General features: G+C 41.3%; 1 protein-coding gene across 1 annotated transcript in view; it reads right to left on the bottom strand.

Annotated features, from left to right (window-relative positions):
* The window catches only part of GGH (gamma-glutamyl hydrolase (conjugase, folylpolygammaglutamyl hydrolase)), a 40,091-nt gene extending 17,363 nt beyond the window's left edge, over positions 1-22,728 (bottom strand). Inside the window, exons 1-7 of the mRNA XM_008591546.1 lie at positions 22,599-22,728; positions 19,423-19,537; positions 9,109-9,159; positions 5,546-5,630; positions 4,303-4,441; positions 1,880-1,986; positions 1,707-1,797 (exon numbers count right to left, since the gene is read on the bottom strand). Coding sequence (XP_008589768.1) covers positions 1,707-1,797; positions 1,880-1,986; positions 4,303-4,441; positions 5,546-5,630; positions 9,109-9,159; positions 19,423-19,537; positions 22,599-22,704 — 694 coding nt within the window. The 5' untranslated portion in view covers positions 22,705-22,728. The remainder of the gene's footprint in view (positions 1-1,706; positions 1,798-1,879; positions 1,987-4,302; positions 4,442-5,545; positions 5,631-9,108; positions 9,160-19,422; positions 19,538-22,598) is intronic.
* Between the last annotated feature and the right edge of the window lie 102 nt (positions 22,729-22,830).

The following is a 22,830-nucleotide window of genomic DNA, read 5'->3' as shown; positions in this document are numbered from 1 at the left end:
ACTTATACTGAGCAACTTATCTCACTGAACCATATGTGTACAGGACAATCAAGTTTCTTTTGCAAGGTACCTAGTCAAATCTCCCTTTAACAGGCTGTCTTTTCTTAATTCATGGTTTTAGTTTAGATAAGCTAGACACATAACCTGTGTCAGTTATATGCATTATAAATATCTCCTTTTTTTTTTTATCCCATGTGCTATTTTTTTTTAAATTAATGAACACAACTTCATAGTTTGGTTGAATTCATCAATCTTTTCCTTTATGGTGTTTCTTTATGGTTTATTTTTGTTTTCAAAACTCCTTCCCTTATACAAGATCATAAAGACATTCTCCTTTATTTCCTCTAAAACTTTCTTATAGTTTTCCTTTCCATTGAGGTCTTTCATCCCCTTGAATTTATTTTTTTATATGGAAAAACAGCCTGTCTCTGTCCCACTTTCTCTCCGTCCTTTCACAGTTCTGGTTAGTATGTTAGAACTTCTCATTCCATCCTCCAAATTCCAACCTTTCTTTCAACACATTTCATATATGTTTGGTGTTAGATTCTGAATGTTCCCTTCAGATCTACCTTCTATTCTAGTGCATTAATCTCTCTTCAGCTGTATCAAGCCTTCTGATTAACCTGTTAACTGAGCTATTTATTTCAATTACATTTTCATTTCTAATAGCTAAATTTGGTTTTTTTCAAATCTGATATCTCATAATTCTACTATTAAGGTTTGTGCAGGTTTGTGTCTGCATCTACTGTTTCTGCAAGTTCTAACTCGTGGTGCATTACTTCCTTGTGCATTAGTGATTTTTTTGGCTGTGAATGAATGTTTCATTTTCCTTCAAACCTTACATATGGAAATTCTTTGAAGCCTGAAATGAACAGTTTCTTTTATGAGAAGTATTTATATTTGTTCCTGCCATGCACATGTAGGCACTATAAGTCTGAAACAACTTTAAACCAAATACTTGACTTGAGATTTGTCCAACTTCCCAGTTAGCATAACACAGGCCTCACTAGGAGACCAGACTGTCATTATGAATGCTCAAGGCTTATTCCTTTTCACCACACCACCATCATCCCCCCAACCCCCATCTCACTCCTTAGTGCCAAGGTTCAAGATGGGCAACTTTCCTTGCACTTCCACAGGCAGGATCCCAGGTGTATTCTGAATTTACCCTTACATTGCAGGTATAGCCTTTCAAGTCCTGCTTCATGGGGTACTCTCCATGTAGGGGGGGTCCTGAGCTGTGTCTCAGGTTCTCCTGATTCAACAATAATGCTGGCAATGCTGGTTTAAATACTCCACTCAACTCTCAGAGTTTGGGCCTAAGTATCTTCATTTTCTTGATGCTTTGTCAATGTTTAGGAAGAGGTTTTTATGTATCAACGACATTTTTGTTGCTGTCTGGAGGAGAACCTGTCAAGGTACTTTATCTGTAATATTACTAGAAACAGAAGTCACTTTCCTCACTTATTTCTTCATCCCCTCTTTAATTTTTTTCATCGCCCTGTTCTAAAAAACACCCAGGTAAACTGCAACAGATTTTGAACATAAATAAACATGTCTCCTGTCTCCAAAGATGCCCTACCTTCCATCTTCAGGCTCCAAAGTAACATGATATTATTCACAGGAAAAAAAGATACAAAAAATCAAAATTAATAAATATATGATTAAAAAGTAAAATAAGGGATACGTGCTACAGTGAAATATACCTTCCATTGTTGAAATAAACTCAATCTTGCCATCTGTATTTGTAGTTAATACATTGAAAAACTTCTTTAACTTTTCATTCATCGTAAAATTCTAGAGTATAAAAATAAAACAAAATGATTACTTCTGTAGTTATTCTAAATGTATTAATTTCATCATGTAATTAATGTGATACCTTCACAGAAAGGCTCCATTTGTGGAAATTTGCAGTCAGTGGTTCTATTGCTAATGACAACAACAAATCAGCAGGAAAGTTCTGGAACATTCTGCTCTGCAACGTACCTGAAATAATTTAAGCACAAAAAATAAATAAATAAATAAAATCCACTTAAGTCACTTATCTGTAGCCAAAGAGAGCCATTATTAAGACATAATCAAGATTACTAAATAAGCAAAACACATGATTTCTACAGAAATATTCCAATCAAGCATAAAATGTGGTCAACATAAATTCAAATATGCTCCAGACTTATGTACTTTTTCTGCTAGAATTTAAGAATAAGTAAAATTCTTCTGATATGAGAATTAGCAGGCTAGCCACAGAATAAGCAGAGAATCTTAACTGGAGTTCCCTAGACAGCTCTGAAAAACAGGTAAAATTTTCCATATGTATGTATTTGTTTCCCCAGGAAGGGATCCAGAACTTTCAACATATTTTCAAAGGTTTCTTGGACTTAAAAGGTTAAAAATACCAACAATGTAGAAAAGAACATTAACCAAACCAAGAAATTTCTACTCGGTGAACAGATCAAAAAAACCAATATTATCAGAGTGGTCAACACTGAAGGCTCTATTGTCAGACACACAGACTCAAATACCAACAAAGGGATAAAAAGATTCTGATGTGTTCATGGTTCTAATGGCAGCTGTTCCAAACCAGGCCCCTAATTCTGCTAATGGCTTCCATGAAAGCCCCAGTGCCTCCAAACATTCCTTTTTTGAATAAACTGGGTTTTTGCCACATATAACCAAAATAGTCAGACCTAACACATATACTTCCCACAGCGTTCTTGCAATGATTCAGTGAGATAATGGAAGAAAGTACAAAGCATTCTATCGGTCCTATGAATGACTATTGCCATCTGCCTTCCAAAACCCTTATAAGAACAGGAGTAGTTGGTAGCATTCAATTCTGAAAATTCAGAGATCATACAACCTAAAAGAATCATTATCTACTTATACCAAGAGGTATAGTAAATAGTTTGTCTGGTCTTTGTCCTGAGTTCCTGACAGGGAGCTTCTAAAACCCTTGGAATTTCTTGAGTGATACAAGTCATATTGGGCCCCTAGATAATTTGAAAAAGACTAACTGCACGATTAGAAGCCGGGACTTTGAGCCAGCCCAACCTCTGGGGATGGGAGAGGTGCTGGAGATTGAGTTCAATCATGTGGCCAATGATTCAATCAATCATGCTTTTGTAATGAAACTCCAATAAAAATTTTTGACAACAAAGCTCACTGGAATTCCTGGTTGGTGAGCAAACACAGCATTTTCCTGAGTTCTGTGAGTCGTTCTAGTGAATTATCAAACATGAGGAGTTCTAGCAGTTGGTAAGAAGTGTGGGTGGCCAGGGGATGTGACTTTTAGCTGGCATCTCACATAGAGCAGTCGTGTTGAGGTCTGAGCTAACTCCAGATGGTTAATGCCAGAATTATGTTGCAGTATACACAGCTGAGGTTGAAACAGAGTACACAACCAAGGGAAAAATGTTGACACTATAATAATAATAATTAACATTTATAAGAGTTGTATTTGAAGTACAGTAATGTGCCGCATAATGATGTTTTGGTCAAGGACAAACTGCATACACAATAGTGCTCCCAAAGATTATAATGGCTGTACATATAGCCTAGGCATGTAATAGACTATACCATCTAGGTTCATGTAAATACACTCTGTGATGTTCACAAAACAACAAAATGGCCTAACAATGTATCCTCGTTGTTAAGTGACAAATGACTGTACTTAGCACAGGGCCTGAAAAATGTCACCTTACCTATTTCTCACACACACAGAAAAAAACCCTAAAAGGTAGGGCCAGCCCGGTGGCGCACTGGAGAGTGAGCCGCTTGGGAGTGCGGCGGTGCTCCTGCCGAGGGTTCGGATCCCATGTGGAGACTGGTTCCCGCTCACTGGCTGAGCACGGTGCGGGCGCAACACCGAGGGTTGCGATCCCATTGCCGGTCCCCGGTACGGGCGCGACACCGAGGGTTGCAATCCCGTTGCCGGTCAGTAAAAAAAAGACAAAAAGGAAAAGAAAAAAAAAAAAAACCCTAAAAGGTAGATGTTTTTGCAAATGATGACAGTAAAGCTGAGAGAGGTTAAATGATTCCCCCAGGCCAAAATGAGAAATCTTGGACTCAAATGAGGTCCAATTTCAGAGTTCTTAATCACACATGGTCCTGATATCACTAGAAGCAACAAATGATCAAAACTCAAAACTCCTCAGAAATGAGGACACAGGTGGTCACTCACATCTTCAGACTGTGTAAATAATTTAAAAGCCTAATGTTCAGAGCATTTTTGACTTTGATGATTGCTATTTACTAATCCTGCCTAGTAAATATTTTTGAAAGGGTTGAAAAGAGTATTCTTACCTCCAGTGAAGTTCAGTGGCATTGCTATTCCAGTAGTATCTGTGTGAGTCAGTAAGTATTCTCCACTAGTCAGAAAAGAAATCTCTTCAAATCCAAGGCATGTGCCCCACACAGGAAAATAGTCTCCATCGTCAAAACTCTGCAGAGTGAGAGAAAGAAAAAACTAAGCTTATCCAAACTTTTCAAAACAAAAATTACATGTATAGCTTGTCATCACTAGGCAGGCATCTGAGTAATACATGAATTTCTAAAGAATTTTCCAGGATCCAAATGTATGCTATCACTTAATCTCTCTTCAGAACAAGCTCTCACACAGGCTAGAAAAGGTAAGTTGTAGACACACTATATATGTGGACCCAAAGACTATAAAAAGCTACAGGTTATTTAGCCTAGCTATTAAAAGCTTTTAAACAAGTATCTCATCTGCTAAAAGCAGTTATTTAGGAAATACAAGTATTTAAGTGGGGGTTGGCAAAATACTGGGGTCAGCAAAGGTAATTAGAAAATTGCTGTTAATAGCTGCAGAGAGAAATAGTAAGGGTCTGAGCTTCAGGGCAAAGACAGGCGCAATGTGAGATGTTACAAAGAGGTCAGAGGCTCTGCTTGGTAAATGAATGTAGAGTCTAAGGCCACTGTGAAGAAAGATCAAATGGGATTAAATGAATTGGGAAAAAGAGCAGATTTCAGGAGGAGATAAGAATAATGCAGGAATAATGTCCAATACATAATAAAAAGATAAGAGGACAGCTGACCAATCAGATTCATACATGACCCTACCCATGATTTTGTTCTATAATTGCTTTTGATTCTAAGCCATCAATGAGTCCAGGGTCTTAAAAGCTCCTTTGGCTACCAACTGCTCTTTTGAATAGAATGCAAATAAATGCTAATCTTTAACACTGCAACAACAACAACAACAACAAAAACAAAAAAAGATGAGGACAGACAGAGATACAGACTAAGATTACTAAACTACATGAGGATGAGGTTCACAGGAATGCGCAGTAAGAGAAAGGGCCAGACAGCCGAGCTCTGGGGTTCCCTGGAAGCCCAGAATTAGGTGAAGCCCATAGAAAACGAGCAGAAGCAGCCACTGCTGCTGAAGAACAGGTGCCCCAAAGGTTAAAGGGGTGACTGGGCTACAGTAACTGTGAAAGAAGCATTGCCATGTGCTTTAAAAAAAAAATTCTCACAGAAACTTGCAAAAACCCTTCTGGAATAATAAACAATAACTGATATTTACCTGTAAGGCCAAGTCATAAAATATTTTGGCTGCGTGGGCATAATCTGAGTGCCTGAGGTTAGCACTTCCTCCAGGGAAAAGGACTCTGAAACAACATCAAATGAGGTGCACTGTACCCCCTGACACACACAGAAAATTTATCTTCTACTTTTAAGACAATTTTTCCTTATTACATACGCAGTAAGATCATTAAAGAAAACTAGAAAACTAAGACAAGAAAGAAAATATTTACAATCCTGGCCATTGAGAAAATACTGCTGTTAACATGGTAGTTTGTATTCTTCCAAAACTACTTCGATAAACATGTTTATTTAATAAAATAGAGTGTGGACCAATTAAAGGTAAGAAAATGGGGGAAGGGCAGGAGAGAACACAGTGCTACAAATCAAATAGAGACAAAATTCCAGGTATAGCTAGGTTTAAACTACAGTGATCAGTGATGTCAAATCAACTGCAGGTCCATAATAGCTGTGAGTGGCTTTTACCACACAAATAATTTTTTTAAACGATGAAGAACAAACTCATCATAAAAATGTATTTAGGTTGGAATTAAATACCTTTAAGAATTTAATTATTGATTATCACCTGAGATCTGTTCAGAAATAAGTACAGTATTAGAATTTTTTTTAAATGACAAAATTATACTCTAGAAAAAGCCAAGAGAAAAAGGGAGGAGTCACAAATGTTTGACTGTATTTTACTCAGCCATAAAGATGAAATAAAGAAAAATATTTACCATGTTTTTATACAATTTTAAATTAACTTCAAATTTAAAACTTTATAACAGGTCTTGAAATAACTAAGGATATTTCACAAGAGGTTACAAAAGTTGGATTAAACATATTAAAAATTTAAAGATATTTAAATTTTAATTCCAGGTATCTGAAATATTACTCTTGAGACTGTTGTTTATTCAAGACATATATTCTGCTTCTTCCATGAGCCAAGCTCAACACTAGCCCAAGGGACAAAGATGAGTAATTTTGCTCTTGGGGAAGATCACAATCTAGTAGAAAACATATAAACACCTGTGTGGTAGAACATCTGCCTCAAAACCATGCAAAAACTCTACAATTAAAAGAGGCTTAATGAAGACTCAATAGTAGTTCTCTCTTTTCATTAACTTGGTATTTAAAAAGCTGCTTCTAACCAAATTTGGTATGGCTAATCCCAAAGTCCTTTCCTACAGTAAAACTTGACTATCCCTCCTAGATAAGAAACTTCTTTTCATCTCTGTATTCCCCCATAAAACAGTATGGGGTCCACTGCATACTAGGGGCTTGATATGGGTTGAATGTTTGTCCCCACCAAAGCTCATGAGGAAGATTGATCCCCAAGGTGACAGTGTTGAAAGGTGTGATCTTTAAAAGGTGATTGGATCATGATGACTATGCTCTCATGAATGGATTAATCCATTTATGAAGTAATGGGTTAATGGTTTATTGGGTTATCATGGGTATGGGACTGGTGGCTTTATAAGGAGAGCAAGTGAGCAGTTAACAAGAATTCTTGCTCCTCCTCACCATGATACCCTGAGTCACCACAGGACTCCGAAGAGAATTTCCACAAAGGAAAAGCCCTCACCAGACACGCCCCTGGACCTTGGACTTCCCAGCCTCCAAATTATAGAAATTAATTTTGTTTTCTTATAAATTACCCAGTTTCAGGTTTTCTGTTATTAGCAACAGAAAATGGACTAATACAGGGCTCAATAAAGGTGTTTTTGAAGTTGCATCAGAGTACTGTTCATTTTCTGATGACACTCAGACACAGTAAGTAAGGCCGCTGGTTATCCCCATGTTCAGTGCCTGTGCTGGGGAGTAAAGGGTGAGCCTATGGGAGACAGAATTGGTGGTATCAGCAAACTTGTGGGGCAGATACAAAATGAACTCCCTTATTAATTTAAGAACCATAGCTACTTTCCATGAAGATACACTAAGCATCTGCACAAGCTGGCTACCAAAAATATTTATTTCTGCCTCTAATACTACTATTTCAGATTCCTTTCCAAATAGAAATGCAGTTTGGGGACAGCGTAGGAAGGTATGAAGTGATCCAAAAAGTGTATTTTTGAAGCTCTACCATTATATTCTAGCCTGGACTTCTTTATCTTTGTCCATGCCAAAGTACCATGTACATACCAGCTGTTGTCAATGTTTTACTAAATTAAACTGATTTTACAGTAAATATGTACTGAACTGAAGGCAAATAATTTTTCTGAACATAGCTTTGAAAAAAAAGCAATAAATGAACATGGTTTCTAAAAGTAAAAATAATAGTAATAATAATAATAATAAAGCTCTTTTTTTAAAAAGCTTGATAGTAAAAAAGACTCCCTCCCACCCCATTCCCAATCAGAAACAACTACTATTAAAATCTGTTGTGTTGATTTGGTAGAAATATGCATATCTCCTCACTCCTGTCTTTATTTGTTTTATTTTTTTGGCAGCTGGCTGGTACGGAGATCTGAACCCTTGACCTTGGTTTTATAACACTGTGCTCTAAACAACTGAGGTAACCGGCCAACCCTTCATCCCTGCCTTTAAAATAAAAGTAAATGAAGACTTTACTATACACACCATGACTTGCCTTGCTTTTTTTACTTAACAATATTGCATTTTATATGACAATAGTGATCCAAAGCAGCATCTACAAATATCCTCATTTTTTAACCCCTTCATAGTATTCTACTAAATGCATACAGTCTACTTTACTTAACCAATTCCCAACTGATGGACTAGTGGGTGACTTCTAAATTGGGGGTCTGTCAAACAATACTACAAGGCATATGTCTGGGCCTAAGCCTTCATGCAAAAGGGAAATTTATTCGTTAAGTAAAATTTCTTGTTAAGTTCCCCAGTCAAAGGGAATGTATATTTCTAATTTCAATAGATATTGCAAAATTGTCCCAGAAAAGAGTATATAATTTACATTGCCACTAATAAAGTATGAGAATGCTTCTTTCCTCACACCCTTGCCACAGTGTTAGCAAATTTTCTGATCTTTGCCAATCTGATAAGCTAAAATGGTTTTTAGTTGCTCTAATTACTTTCCTTAAATTAAAAGTAATGTTGAACATTTTTTTCATATGATTAAAGGTCATTTTCTTTGAGCTAACCATTCATATCTTTTGTGTTAAAGCCAGTGGATAGAAATTTTTTTTCCAAGTTCTATTCAAATTACCTCTGAAAGATAACTGATCAATATCTTTAGACTTAGGACTTATAAATCCCCTGGCAAGCAGTATGCCAGGCCATTCAAAGTGGCTTCAAAACATTTAAGACACATACTAAAAAAACAAAGATTATACCACACATTTTTTAAAAAATGGTATGTGTCTACTACATAGCAATTATTTATTTCGTAAACTGCCTCCTCTTCTTTGCAGGACATTTACATCTCATTTACAAAACATTTCCTAAAAAAGAACTCAGAAACCTAATGTTACACCACTCTAGAACAGTTACATAGAAGCATGCATGATACTTACATGCATTTTTTTGCAAAAGTAGACTTACTTGTAGACACTCAGAAACTGTATCAAATGAATGTTGAAAACTTACCCGTTAATAGATTTGAAAAGTGTTTCATATTCGTAATCTCTAAGGTCAAGCCTGAAACAATAAAAACAGTTAAAAAAAAATCTATTTCTCAAACTTAAGAAAAAAAGTAAGCCTCTAAATGAAGTCATCACATAAATTTTAAAAAGCCAGGTTAAAAAATAATACTTAAATACTAGACACTACTACCTCTCTACCTACCGAGAGGCATTTTTTTCAAACTACATAAAAGCCACATAATTATATCCTTGTTTTGCTAATCAGACAAGTAAACATGTTTTTCTGTGGTCTCATGTAACTTAATATTGTGAAGTTGTGTTAATACACAAAACATTAAAGACCATGAGACTGGGCACCAGTAATTTCTCTGCTAGCCAAGAACTATAAAAGAAATGTAAGACTATTCAGTAGTTTCACGTGAAAACTAAATAAAGAACTTTATTGCTATGTCTAGCTTAACTACAGGCAGTTTTAGTAGATAAAAACAATACACTTAAGTGCCAAGTTCCTGCTTCATCTCACCCCCACCAACCAGATGGAACAGTCTGGGGACTAATTGTGTTTTCAAGTCAGAACAGTTCAGATGTAGTGACAGACTACAGACAAATCACTGCAGACTGGCCTAACAGCCCAGGTAATTATTCTGAAGCACTCTGGATCCAACACCCCTCAAGGGCCTCCTAACAATCACCAGGTTATTGATTTTATCCCCTTTCTCCGAGAAATTCAATTGGATTGATCTGTGACAATTGGCAACAACCTTCAATTAAGTCACAGTGAGATGTCTGCTCTTCCAAGAGTTCAATAAAAAGCAAGAACAAGGGGAGAGAGTATCACGTTCGGGAAATCTTTGTAAGAACTCTCTACATTCAGCATTCTTCAGTTTCCGTAAGAGAATAACAAGGCATGTGACCTCTTAAACTGCCTCAAAAGAAACAGATTTATGATCCGATGTCAACTACAGTCCTTTTCTGCCTCACAGAAGTTTCAGAAGGAGTTAGCACATCTCTCCCAGTATTAAGTAGACACTAAACAATGATGCTGAGAACTTGGCTATGCTTTACCAGCAAACCCCTCTAGGCTCTCCTCTCAGTCCAATTAAGCTTTGCAAATCCAGGTCTGTTGTTCAGAACTTCACAATAAATCTCCTTCTGGCAGAAAGCCACAAAGCAGTGGGTGATACTGGAACGGTGCTTACCCTTGTCTTAAATGGAGAATAAACTGGCAAGCAGTCCTGCCTTGGGACGCGATAGGGAGGTGACACGTGAGTCCACATGTTCCTGGTATTCTGCCAGGCCAATTTCCCCAGATTGTGCCAACAAAAAGGAACCAACCAGTCAGAACCCAGAATGCTCCCCATGGATATTTAAATCAGGATGGGCCACCACCACCGTCAAAGACCAGAATGGATTTAGATCACTCAGCCACACTCCAAGGATTCCTGACTGCTAGCTGTGAAGGCTAGTTTCGGCTAGTTTCAGTCATTTCATTAATTGTAAATAAATGGCTCCCACACTGTCCATGACTGGATTTGGGGGACCCACTTATCACTAATAAGGGGTCTAATTGTTAGAGTGGGGGAAGGGGTGGTGTCATGAACTCTAGTGCCTCACTGCCCTGGCAGAGAAAACAGGCCAGGTCACATGTTTTGAACACATATTATTTGCATGTTGTGTTTTAAGCGCCCCCCCCCCCAACAGGATATGAGAAATAGTTCACTCTCTCTGAGAATAGCTTAAGCCTGGTAATGATGGCAAAGGACGCTTAGCTTCATCAGCATAAAAAGGAGGGGTGGGCATGGCTGTCAATAGAGAGTCCTCACCCCATTTAAAATCAGATCCAGATCATTGTCTTCAATAGCACAGGAATTCAGAGTTTTATGAACTCTTCTGATTTGTAAATGTTTAAAAATGTTTTAAAACACTATGTGAACAAAACCCATTTTCAAGCCAAAAGCAGCCCTTGGCTACCTCTGAGGAGGCAGAACTCTGTGTTTTTCACTGATTCAACAATAGGAATTTATGCTAACCTGAGAGTAGCAAGCACCTGAGAGAGAAGGTAGCAAAAAGAAAGCAGGAGACCAAAGACAAACTTCACCTATCTCAGAATTTTGCCAAGATCTCCCATCTCCTTTTCCTTTCTTGGCCCCCAGCATCCAGAAGTCAGAAATTAACATAACATTGTCATTGTGATCATTTCAATCTCATTCTACATCAGGTAATCCTTCGTAGGCTAATCTAGAAATTTAGCCCCCACGGTACATTGTTTCTACAGGATCAGGTCATTCCAATTCCAAACAATATACTTTAACATGAACTTTGGGAACCCAAGCTGGAAATCCACCTACATGCTGACAATCACGTTCTCAGCACCTTGGTCATAAACACTAGTATTCGACAAGTCATCCGGTTTCAAAACTTCCATCATTCTCAGATGTCCATTTCTTCCTGCATGTCCCCTTTTATTTTATTAGTCATCATGACTTGCTGATTCTTTTTTTTAAGAGCATTTACATATCAACTCCACAACCACGGCTGGGAGCCAAGTCCTCACCACTTCACACCTAGCCTATGGCCTCTGACTGGTCTACCTGCCTTTCATCATCCACATTACCAGCACTCGCATCCTAAAACAGCGTGCATTAAAAGCTTCCATGATCCAAACTTTCAAATACGTTCTGAAGACTCTTGATGGATTGTGGACGTGGCCGGTACCATTGTGCACACAATAAGCACCAGCACACACACAATACGCACCAGCACAAAATAGCCGCCAGCCTCGTCTTCCACTCCAGCATCAAGCCCCTCCCTCTTCCCTTTACAAGAAGCCTCCTGACTTAGAAACAATGTTCTGCATTGGCGCAGTTCTACACCCACTTACATCAACTTAATGGTCCCTCCCCCTGTACATCTAGTGCCCAAAAGCTAATATAAACTCTCACAAACCCATTGTTGCAGCTGTCCACATTTTCAGGGCAGTCCCGGGCTGCCTGCCACTTTGAGCACAGCCTGGCAGATTTTCTTCCCTTAATAGCTTGAATGGTATCCAGCATCTCAGCTCACTTTCTTTCATTATGGTGCCGAAACCCAGGAAGTATTTTGGCCAACATTGTGGACAATCCCCTCTCTCTCGGGGTGATTGGCCCTCAGCCACCCTTCCACCTGCTGGAACCAGGTACAGTCACGACTCTCTCCTTTTGCTGTTTCAGACCAACACATCCAACACAAGCCTCAATTCAGGGTGAGTCGGTGGGTCAGTCCTGTCTCATCTCGGGTTCCCCCATCTCGCTCTCTCATTCTCAAAGCCCAGGCACCTGCCCAAGGGAACTTTTCTTGTGCCTCCCAGCTATCGGAGGATGCTCATCTAGCCAGTCAGTAGCTTTTCTCTCAAAAAGAAGGACAGCAGAGAGGATGCTCTTTGTTGGCACACTTCTTCTACCAGGACTGACTGCCCTTTCTCACCCTCTAAATGGGATCCCCACAATCCAAACCTCCATGCTCTATGCCCTTGGGCTGTCTCCTGGACAATTTCTTGGCCTCCAGGGAGACATTAAACCGAAACATCTCGTTTTCTACTGTACTCCGCGCTCTATGCCTCTGGGCCGTCTCCTGGACAATTTCTCGGCCTCCAGGAAGACGTTAAAACTCAAACACCTCATTACAATGGATCCCAGTGGCCACAAGATGGCACTCGATTTAGACACTCACCGAAGTGGCAAAAGCTGTAGAGATTCCTTGTTCAAGCCTTCTCCTATCTCTGAACTTGTTCTTCTCTCTGTCAAAACTGTCCTATGTCTCAAATTCTCCTAGCTCATGCTTGACCTCTCCTTCCAGACTTGGATCACTCTTCTGAACCGTCAACCCTCCACATTTCTCTCTCTTCCCCACACCTGGCCCCCAGACACTCGTCCTCAGCCCAACTCCTCCCCTTCTCTCCCTTCATCAGGTAACAACCCCGCCTCAGCTCTGGCTTTTTATAACCCTTCCATGAAGTGGCTGGGATGAAAGGAATTGCCTGAGTCCTTGTAGAGGGAGCAGGTCTGGATGGCAGCTCAGGTACATGCTCAAAATAATAGCTGGCCTGTGGGAGCCATTGCTGTTCCTTGCATGGACCCAAATTGAAACTACTAGGCTGGCCACGGGGATTGGGATCTCCAGGATAATATGATCACACACCTACTTCACAGCCTCCAAAAGACTACTCACAACTCAATCAATTATGACAAGCTTAGAGAGACCACACAGAGATCCACTGAAAATCCCAGTGAGTTCCTAACCCACCTCTCTGAGGCTTTACAGAAATACACATGTATAGATCCAAACTCCCCTGCAGGAATGGCCCTCTTATACTCTCATTTCATTACCCAATCAGCCCCTGATATTCAAAAAACTATAAAAAGAGATCAGGCCAAATACCAGCTCCTGGCTAAATGCCATCCATGGCTCACATACTCCAAAGCCGGCTGCAAATGTGGTCAACCAGGCCACTCAGCACAGGCCTGTCATACCCCAGGCCCCCTAACTGGGATCTGTCCTCACTGCAAATGGCCAGATCACTGGGGGATAGATTGTGCCACTCACCAGAGAGAGAGTGGCCCAGTCCCCAACCTACAGCCTTTGGCTTCACAGCCATCTCCACCAGAGTTTCTCAGGTTTTTCCCAGGATGAGGACTGATGATGTCCAGGGCCTGAGGCCTCCATGGAGATCACCATGCATGAGCCCATGGTAACTCGCCTCATAGCAGGTAAGCTGATCTCTTCTGTCATCAATACAGTGGCCATTTACTTTACCCTTCCTGAATATGTAGGACCAACAACCCTGTCCTCTATCCCAATAGTAGGGGTCATGGGATCAGAATATCACCCACGGATCACTCAACTCCTTTCCTACACCGTACAACACACCCAATTCACACACAAATTGTTGATAATGCCTCAATGCCCAGCCCCCTTACTGGGACGGGACATCCTTTTCAAAGTCAAAGCTACTCTTACACTAAACACTTTAACTCCAGCTACAATACTCTTGTTACAGGCCACACCCAGACCTGGCCCCTGAGGCTTTCACCTCTCCCTCCCCCTCAGGCAAGGTTAAACCCTAGTATGGCCTCCATTGCTACGCACCATTACCCTATCCTTGTTAAACTGTGGAACCCCTTTGTTCCCTAATGTCCCACAATACCCCATAGCTAACAAACACCTAATAGGCTTTAAACCTGTCATACACAAACTCTTTTCTTCTCATCTCTCACGGCTTACCCACTCGCTTTTTAATACATCCATCCTTCCAGTTATAAAGCCTAACGGCTCATATCATTTAGTACAGGACTAATCCTGACATGCGCTGTTCCCAACAACTCACCTGGACACTACTACCTCAGGGGTTTCGGGATAGCCCCCACTTTCCGGCCAGGCCTTAAACTCAAGACTTACCCAAACGTCCCCCCCAGACTCTAACACTTTAATACAGTATGTGGATGACCACCTCCTATGAGGATTCACAGGCCCACACTGTTGCTCTCCTTAATTTCCTGGCCTCTAGGGGATATTGAGTGTCCCCAAGCAAGGCCCAAATTTCTTCTCCTTCAGTTCAAGAGCCTAATTTCTGAACTCTCTTCTCCTACCACAAAGATTGAAATCCTTTCTTTCTTGGAATTTGCAGGGTATCTACACCTATGGATTCCTAACTTTGGCGTGCTAGCAAAACCACTTTATGGGGCAGCCAAAGGGGATCCTGCCATTCCTTTAGATCCCACAAAGCCCATTCATTTCTCCCTTCCAGCGATTAAAAGTTGCTCTCCTCACAGCCCCAGCTATATCTCTCTCAAACCTATCTCATCCTTTTATCCTATACGTCACCAAAACCCAAAAACTGGCAGTTGGGGTTTTGAGACAAAAGGCAGGAGATATTTTCTCCCTGGTTACAAACCTCTCTAAATAACTAGACACCACATCTTGAGAATGGGCCCCTGTTTACGGGCCTTGGCGGCAGCCGCCCCTTTACCACAAAAAAGCTCTAAACTAACTTTTAAACAACAAACAGTCAAGACCTTCTCAGCCATAAGGCCAACTCAATTCTCTCCCTTTCCCGTCTACAACTTATTCACCTTACTTTCATTGAAAACTCCCAGTTCTCCTTCAAACCTTGCCCTCCTTTAAAATCCAGTCACTCTCATCCCTAAGCACTCATGACCCTTAGAACACAATTGCATGGAGGCTTTAGACCTCTTTATCAATCCTTTTCCACACATCTCCCTGTATCCCATTACAGGGTTCATAGATGGGAGCGCCACCTCCACGCCCGCTCCCCAGGCGGGTTATGCCATAGTAAATCTAACACAAGCTACTGAAGCTGCACAACTCCCAAAGGAGGTTGGGGTTATACACTGCAGAGGACACCAAACCTCCAATGCCCCCATAGCCCAGGGAAACAAACTGGTGGATCTAACCACAAAACAGTCTGCTCAATCACCAGTCCCCCACTCTTCCTCTCCTGCTCAGGTCCTTCTCATGGCCCCTACGCCCTTATCCCAATACACACCCCAAGAAATACAACACCTCCAACAGTTGAGAGCACAGAGAAAGGACAATTGGTATACTCTCTCTGGTTGCTATGTCCTCCCTACCACACAAGCTGACCAAATCCTTTTAGATTTCCATAATTCAGTTCATATAGGCTATGAACCCCTACTATGTTTTCCTCAGTCCTTATATTACTCTCCCCACATGGCCAAGTTACTAAAACAAATCACTCAAAACTGTCCTTTCTGTACTCGTTGCTCCAATCCTTTCCCACCCACCAGGCCAGAGGGTACAGTCCTGGCCAGGACTGGCAAACTGACTTTACTCACATGCCTCCTCACAAAAGGACATGCTATCTTCTAACCTTAGTAGATACCTTTTCAGGTTGGATTGAGGCATTTCCCTGCACTTCAGAGGATGCTACAGCAGTAACACATGCTCTCACCTCAGAAATCATCCCTCATTTTGGCCTCCCCACCAGTCACTCACTTGCCTACAGGCTGCCCCCCACAAGCCCACAGGCCTCAGCCCCCTCGAACTTATGTACGGTAGACCCTTCACTCTCACACCTCTCCCTTCCAGCTCATCGCCTTTAGGCCAGTATCTCCCTACTCTTTCGCTCATTAGAGATCTTAGGGAACAGGCCAACCTTCTATTACCTCACCCTTTCCCCAACACCCTCTCAGACTTTAAACTGAGCCCAGGACAGCAAGTGTATATTAAAACCCAAATCCTAAAGCCTATCTCACCATGCTGGGAAGAGCCTTATATAGTAATTCTTGCCACCACCAAAGCAGTAAAAGTACTAGGAAAGGCCCCTTGGTATCACTTTTCCTTGGTAAAACTAGCACCTGACACTTTACCCAAAAATCTATTAACACCAAGCCAGAGGGGTCCCTCTACTCGACCCCCCACCCAACATCTCCTCACCCTTCATCCATTTTAGGACCCACAAAACTGAAAATCTCCAGGACCTCTGCTCTTCCCCCAATCCCAAAAGAAGGATGATCTTTCCCCTGGTGATTATTCTCACTCTTGCAGGCCTGCTCCACATCCTTTGCACAAGAGCTACTATTATACTATCTGTTCTAGTACTTGCTACAGGATTGGCAGCAGCTGCCCCAGAGCAGTGTAACATTATAGGAAGGTTTCTCCTGGCACGTCTTTACCTCCTATCAGTAGGATGCTTCTTAGCAATTTCATTGTGGCAATGTCCCCTTTAAATTCTTTTGGCTCCTAACCCTTCTCATCCTTCCCGTGTTTTTCCTCCTATCTCAATGCTCCCCCTTACCTGGAACATGGAGGTTCCAGGCCCGCAGGGATGATGCAGTCCTCAGTGAATCAGACTGGCCCGAGTGACTCGTCTGTCTCCCACTTCGCGAGAAACTTTTTGTGGTCACCCCCCTCCCTGTCAACGCAGCCCTCAATGTGTCCACACACGTCTCCTCACTTTCCTCTCATCTCACCTCAGTGGGGACTGTCCGCGTTGTGCGGGGCCCGTCCACACTCTGCCTCACTAACACCAAACGCTGCCACTCACTCACCCCCTCCTCATCCATGCCCTAAAACTGGAATACATTTCCTTTGTAAAACTACATTATTCTGTTGCCTGCCCCCCTAACAAGATTTCTTGCATATTCTTTTAACTCATCCCTGAGATCACCCTCCAGACAGATGGAGAGACGGAGACGGGACTGGGACTAACTTCAGCCCACCCCTCAGGAAGTGCCCCCTGCTCCCGTAGGGCACTAATTGTACCTTTTTAATTGGGGCAGGGATCCTTCCTGCAACTGGAACTGGCATAGCAATTCTATCAAAAACTCTCAATTCTATCAAAAACTCTCAAAAGAACTAAGCATAGACAGCATCTCCTCCCTCCAGTGACAGGTCACCTCACTCGCGACAGTCGACAGTCAACAGTCCCTTTACAGAACCATCGGGCCCTTTACTTCCTTACAGCCGAGAAGGAAGGCACCTGCCTCTTCTTGGGGGAGGAATGCTGTTATTATGTAAATGAGTCTGGGTTGATCCAAGACAACTTAAACCATTTCACTGAACCCTTGGATACCCTGGCTTATGCCCCTACTAGGACCCCTAACTGTGCCTCATCCTACTTTTTGATCCCTGTCTCTTTTGGTGTTTCTCTAATTTCTTGAAGGAATGTATACAAGCTTTCATCAACCAACAGGTCGCCAAATTGTTCCTGCAAGGAGGATATCAGCCCCTCAGAATCAGCAACCCTTCCCCAGAGGAATACAGCCTCCCCACACAAAACCAATACCCCACCACCTAATTATTTTGCCCACCAACATAAATCTTTTATTTTTTCATATCTTCGCCCATCTCCAGCAGGAAGTAGCTTCAGAAGAATGAGACCTCCGTCCCTTTCCCTTCTTATACTTAAAAGGCAGGAATGATGGATTTTGGACGTGACCAGCACCATTGTGCACACAATAAGCACCAGCACAAAACAGCCACGGCCTGGTCTTCCACTCCAGCACTAAGCCCCTCCCCACTTTTCCCTTTACAATAAGCCTCTTGACTTAGAAACAACTTTCTGGCTTCTGCATCGGCGCAGTTCACCACCCAGTTACATCAACCTAATGGTACCTCCCCCCATACATTTCGTGCCCAAAAGCTAATATAAACTCTTGCAAACCCATTGTTCAGGCTGTCCCCATTTTCAGGGCAGCCCTGGGCTGCCTGCCATTTTGAGCATAGCCCAGCAGATTTTCTTCCTTTAATAAAGCTTGAATGGTACCCAGCATCTCAGCTCACTTTCTTTTAACTCTCAGGAGCCTCTTCCTCAACTCTAAAACTATGGTATTACTGGGTTCTAAATAAGATTTCATTTGAAAAACTAAAGACTAATGAATGTCAAAAGGAAATGTTCATCTTGAGGGTAGAGACAGTTAATTTAAATGTAAAAGGTCAAACAAGGAGACACTTCTTACATGTTTAAACATATAACCATTTTTTGATACAATTCTCTAAACTATAATATTTACATTTTGATTTTTATTAATATTATATTTAAACAGAACTTTTTTTGTTATACTTTTAATGAGAAATTATTTATAAAAAGGGGTTGGGCAGAGTATATGGTTGTGCTTTGTGTGAGAAATCATTTATAATGGATTAGATGAAGATGCTGGGAGATTCTAAAATACACTAATTTAAGCTGATAAGATATTATAAATACTTATATGATTTTGTTTGTTAGGTCTTAAATGAAAACATGAGTAGATTCAGCTCCTTCCAAATGAAAGTATGAGATAAATATTTTTAATCTTACTGGTTATTTTATCACAAAAATAATGTAGCTTCTTTAAAACTGCCAATACCTATAATTTAAACTCAAGCAACACTGCTGCGTTAGTTACTTACAAACCTTTAAAGTAGAATGTGAAGATATTTTAAAAGTCATCTTCTAAACATCTCCTTCATTCCCTAACTATTCTTTTATCCTAATATTATGGAATAAAGCTGGTTAAGTTGTAGATTCTTTTTATCCATTATCTATGAGGACCACTTTTTCTGGGGTAAAGACAACCAACATCTCTTTCTCAAACTAATGTGTCTGATGCATACAACAGGCACACCTCTAATGATGTTACAGATACACGAAGCTTCATACATTAAACAATTTAATGAGAGACTCTAAGCACTAAGTTTGTGGCAAAAATCAGGTGCAGTGTTACTACATTTAACTGATGTAATCATAGGAAGAGAAAGCATTAATTTTAGAGATAAAACAGCAATTGTTTTATACAGTGTAAAAAACATCAAACCATACCTTACTGGTACAACTCTTGCACCTGCAGCCTCCAGATACTTTACATAGGATGCAGCAATATAGTATTTTCCAAGGTTTCTCATTTCTTTACCATGACATCTTTGCATTAATATTCCTAAATAACAACAAAAAAGCTTTAGTTTCAAGCAATTCCTTTTTTTCTTGCTCAGAAACTGAATTACAGTAAAAATATTGCTATTTTATTCTTTCAATTCACAAATTTAAATAGGAAGTTTCTCCTTCAAGTCTATCGATAGACTTTGGGAAAGGAGTGGTGGAGGCTGATCTAAATTTCAAGTAGCCTCCTCCCTCTCAACACATCAGGGAGGCCAAATTAGCCCCAGAGTAGGCTTACGATAGCATCAGCATTCTTCTCGCAACCTTAGACCTGGAATCCATCTCAGAGTACAGGTGCTTAAATCTTACAAGGTAGCCACTCCCTTCCCACACACTCAAAGACACAATGATTCCTTGATGACAAAGCAAAAGAGTGAAAATAATTTCCCTCCAAATCTCTCCACCACCACCAAGATCACCTTAATCCAAATAACCATTATCTCACCTTCCCCCACCCCCTGCTATTATAATAGCCTCTTACAAGGTCTCTCTATGACCTTTATTAAAAACAAAATACAACAAAAAAACTAACCATAACACCACATGGAAGCATATCTGATCATATCAACATTCCTTCATTTAATATATATTGTTGAATCATACTATATGCCAATGAACTAGGTTCTGTGGACACATGGGTGAACAAAACAAAATCCCTGCCCTGGAGAGGAGGAAGAACAAACAATAAACAGACTAAAAGGTGCAATATGCAGTGGGATAGCTGGCAGTAAGTGCTAGGGAGAAAAAGGAAAAGGGGGGATGGTCCCCATCTATCGAGGGAAAGACAGTCCCTTAAACAGAGTGGCCAGGCTAGTTCTCCTTGAGAAGGTTGAACATGACATTCGAGCCAGGACTTGAGAGAGGTGAGGGGGTATGCCATATTCAGAGGGAAGAGCAATCAGGGCAAGTTTAAAGACTGTAAGTCAGGTGTGTGCCTATCATACTGCAAGGAGTCCATAGGGCTAGAGCCATGTGAGCAAAGGAAGAAAGCAACAGGAAATGAGATCAGAGAGACACAGATCAGCAGGGGCCACCACCTTGCTTAAGCACCTCAGCAGGTTCCTAAACTTTAATAAACTCTGGGAGATCCTGTGTGATCTGCCCTACCCACCTCTCTCACCTTCTACTACTGAAATTCCAGTCCCAGCACAGTACTGGCATCCAGTATGCATCAAAACACGTCTGTCCAGTGAGTACCTGTGCCTTTGTCATTCAATACCTCACCATTTGGAACACTTTGTATGTCTCTGCAGGCCACCTGACAGGAAGAGCTGTCATCTGTATTAATCACTTCTGTATTCCAAGCTTCTTACAATAATTGACATTTACCAGGTGCTCTGTTAACAAATGTCAAAACGCCAAAATTTGTTCAGTAAGTCTGTTTTTCTCCTCGCTGGTAGGTAAGATCATCTTCACTAAGGAAAATAAAAATTTGGCTAGGGAAAAAAGAACTAGGGAGTGCCACAGGAAATGCAGTGGTCCAGGGCAGGCAAGGGTGAGGTGCCACAAAGGAGGGCACGGGGCAGCATGGGAACAGAAGGTGCCAGAAACAGAAAAGCACAAGAGGAGTGCCACAGGAAATGCAGTGGTCCAGGGCAGGCAAGGGTGAGGTGCCACAAAGGAGGGCATGGGGAAGCATGTGAACAGAAGGTGCCAGAAACAGAAAAGCACAAGAGTTAAGTTCCAGCAACATCACCCCCTCTCCTTGCCCCACACATACTCACTTTACCCACCTGTGGGAAAAGAGCTCAGGCCGTACTCCCTGTCCCTCAAAATGTCACCAAAATTCCACCCATACTTTAAGCCCATTTCACAACATTTGTGGCTTCCTTGTCTTTAAATCCTTTGCCCTTCTTAGAGCAATGCCTTGAACATAGTAAATGCTCAGTTTACTATTTTGTCTTAATTGATAAGGGTAACCAAAAGCATATTCCCTTTTTCTGTATTTAACCCAGGGCTACCCCTGCTTCTAGGACAGGGAAAAGAATCCCCTCTCTTCTTTGTTTTTTTTATTCTTTCTGGACCCACAATATACAACTCACTGCACATAATTATATTTTGAGTTAATTCTACTTGGAGAATCTAACTACCATTTAAAACAGCTATGAAATTAGCTCCAAAATTCCAAATATTGGTAAGCAATTCATTTGAAAATCGGGTACTACCCATATACATGAAAAAATGTTCATCTACTTTCTGTTTAGTTACAGAATAGAGTGCACATCTTAGTAGAAGAAAAAAATAGTACGAATGGCATAATCCTACAGTTAAAATGAGGATGCTGAGAAATTCTAAAATACAATCTTAATTGTCAACACATAAATTTATTTTGGCAAATTTTAATCCCAGGTTATTTCTCCTGAGTAGTTTTCCCTGCCCCGTCTCAAAGGTCTGTTCTGGTAATGTAAACTGATTTTACTCTCTTTTTAAAACAGAAATGTGTTTTAAACAAAAAATTACATGCTTCACTTTAACACCAAATAGAATTGACATTAGATTCATACGAGCCACGACCGCCCTCCACTGCTGAAGATGACAAAATCCAAGGTATATCTTAATTTCTTGATTACCTAGTCTATTCCCATTTTATACATATAATGCACAATCTTTTGAAATACACCCTCAACCAGCGAAATTTTCATGAATACAATGCATGCACAAAATTTGCACATACAAAACCGTAGAAATTCTCAGCTATGTGCAAAAAAAAGAACATTTTTCTTTTAGTAGAAATTCCTAGCCATGTACAAAAAAAAGAAAATCCGCGAGATTCTTCACAGTGCACCCTCTTCCCTCCCAACTTTAGGTGTCACATGAGTTTAAGGAAATCAACCAGGCATCTGCTACATTTCGGTACGAACCAAATGGTGTCAGCCGGCTACTCTCCTGTATGCGAAGGCACACATCGTAACCCTGTTTGTACCCTTGAGGTTTTTCCGAGGCGGGACGTGCCTGCTGCAGCCGGCCAGCGGCAAGCGCCGGGCGCTGAACCCGCCCCGCCCACGACCCCCAGCTGTGGCCCCCGTCCCCCAGCTGTGGCCCCCGCACTGCCTTCTTACCAATAATGGGCTTCTTGGAGCGGCCGTGGTGTCGGGACAGCCCGGGGCTGGCCGCCCCGCACAGCAGCAGGCCCAGCACGCACAGCAGGCGGCCCAGGCTCGCCATCGCACTTGTCACCTCCCGCCGCCTTTCAAAGGCACTGAGGCAGTCGGGCGGGGGCCGCGCGGCGCGCGGAGCTCCGACGGGCGGTGCTGCGCCGCTCAGGCCTATGGGAAATGTAGTCCCGGCGCG

Source organism: Galeopterus variegatus, unplaced genomic scaffold (genome assembly GCF_000696425.1).
Source record: "Galeopterus variegatus unplaced genomic scaffold, G_variegatus-3.0.2 Scaffold7023, whole genome shotgun sequence".
NCBI classification, from domain to species: domain Eukaryota; kingdom Metazoa; phylum Chordata; class Mammalia; order Dermoptera; family Cynocephalidae; genus Galeopterus; species Galeopterus variegatus.
This window is presented reverse-complemented; position numbering and strand designations above follow the sequence as displayed.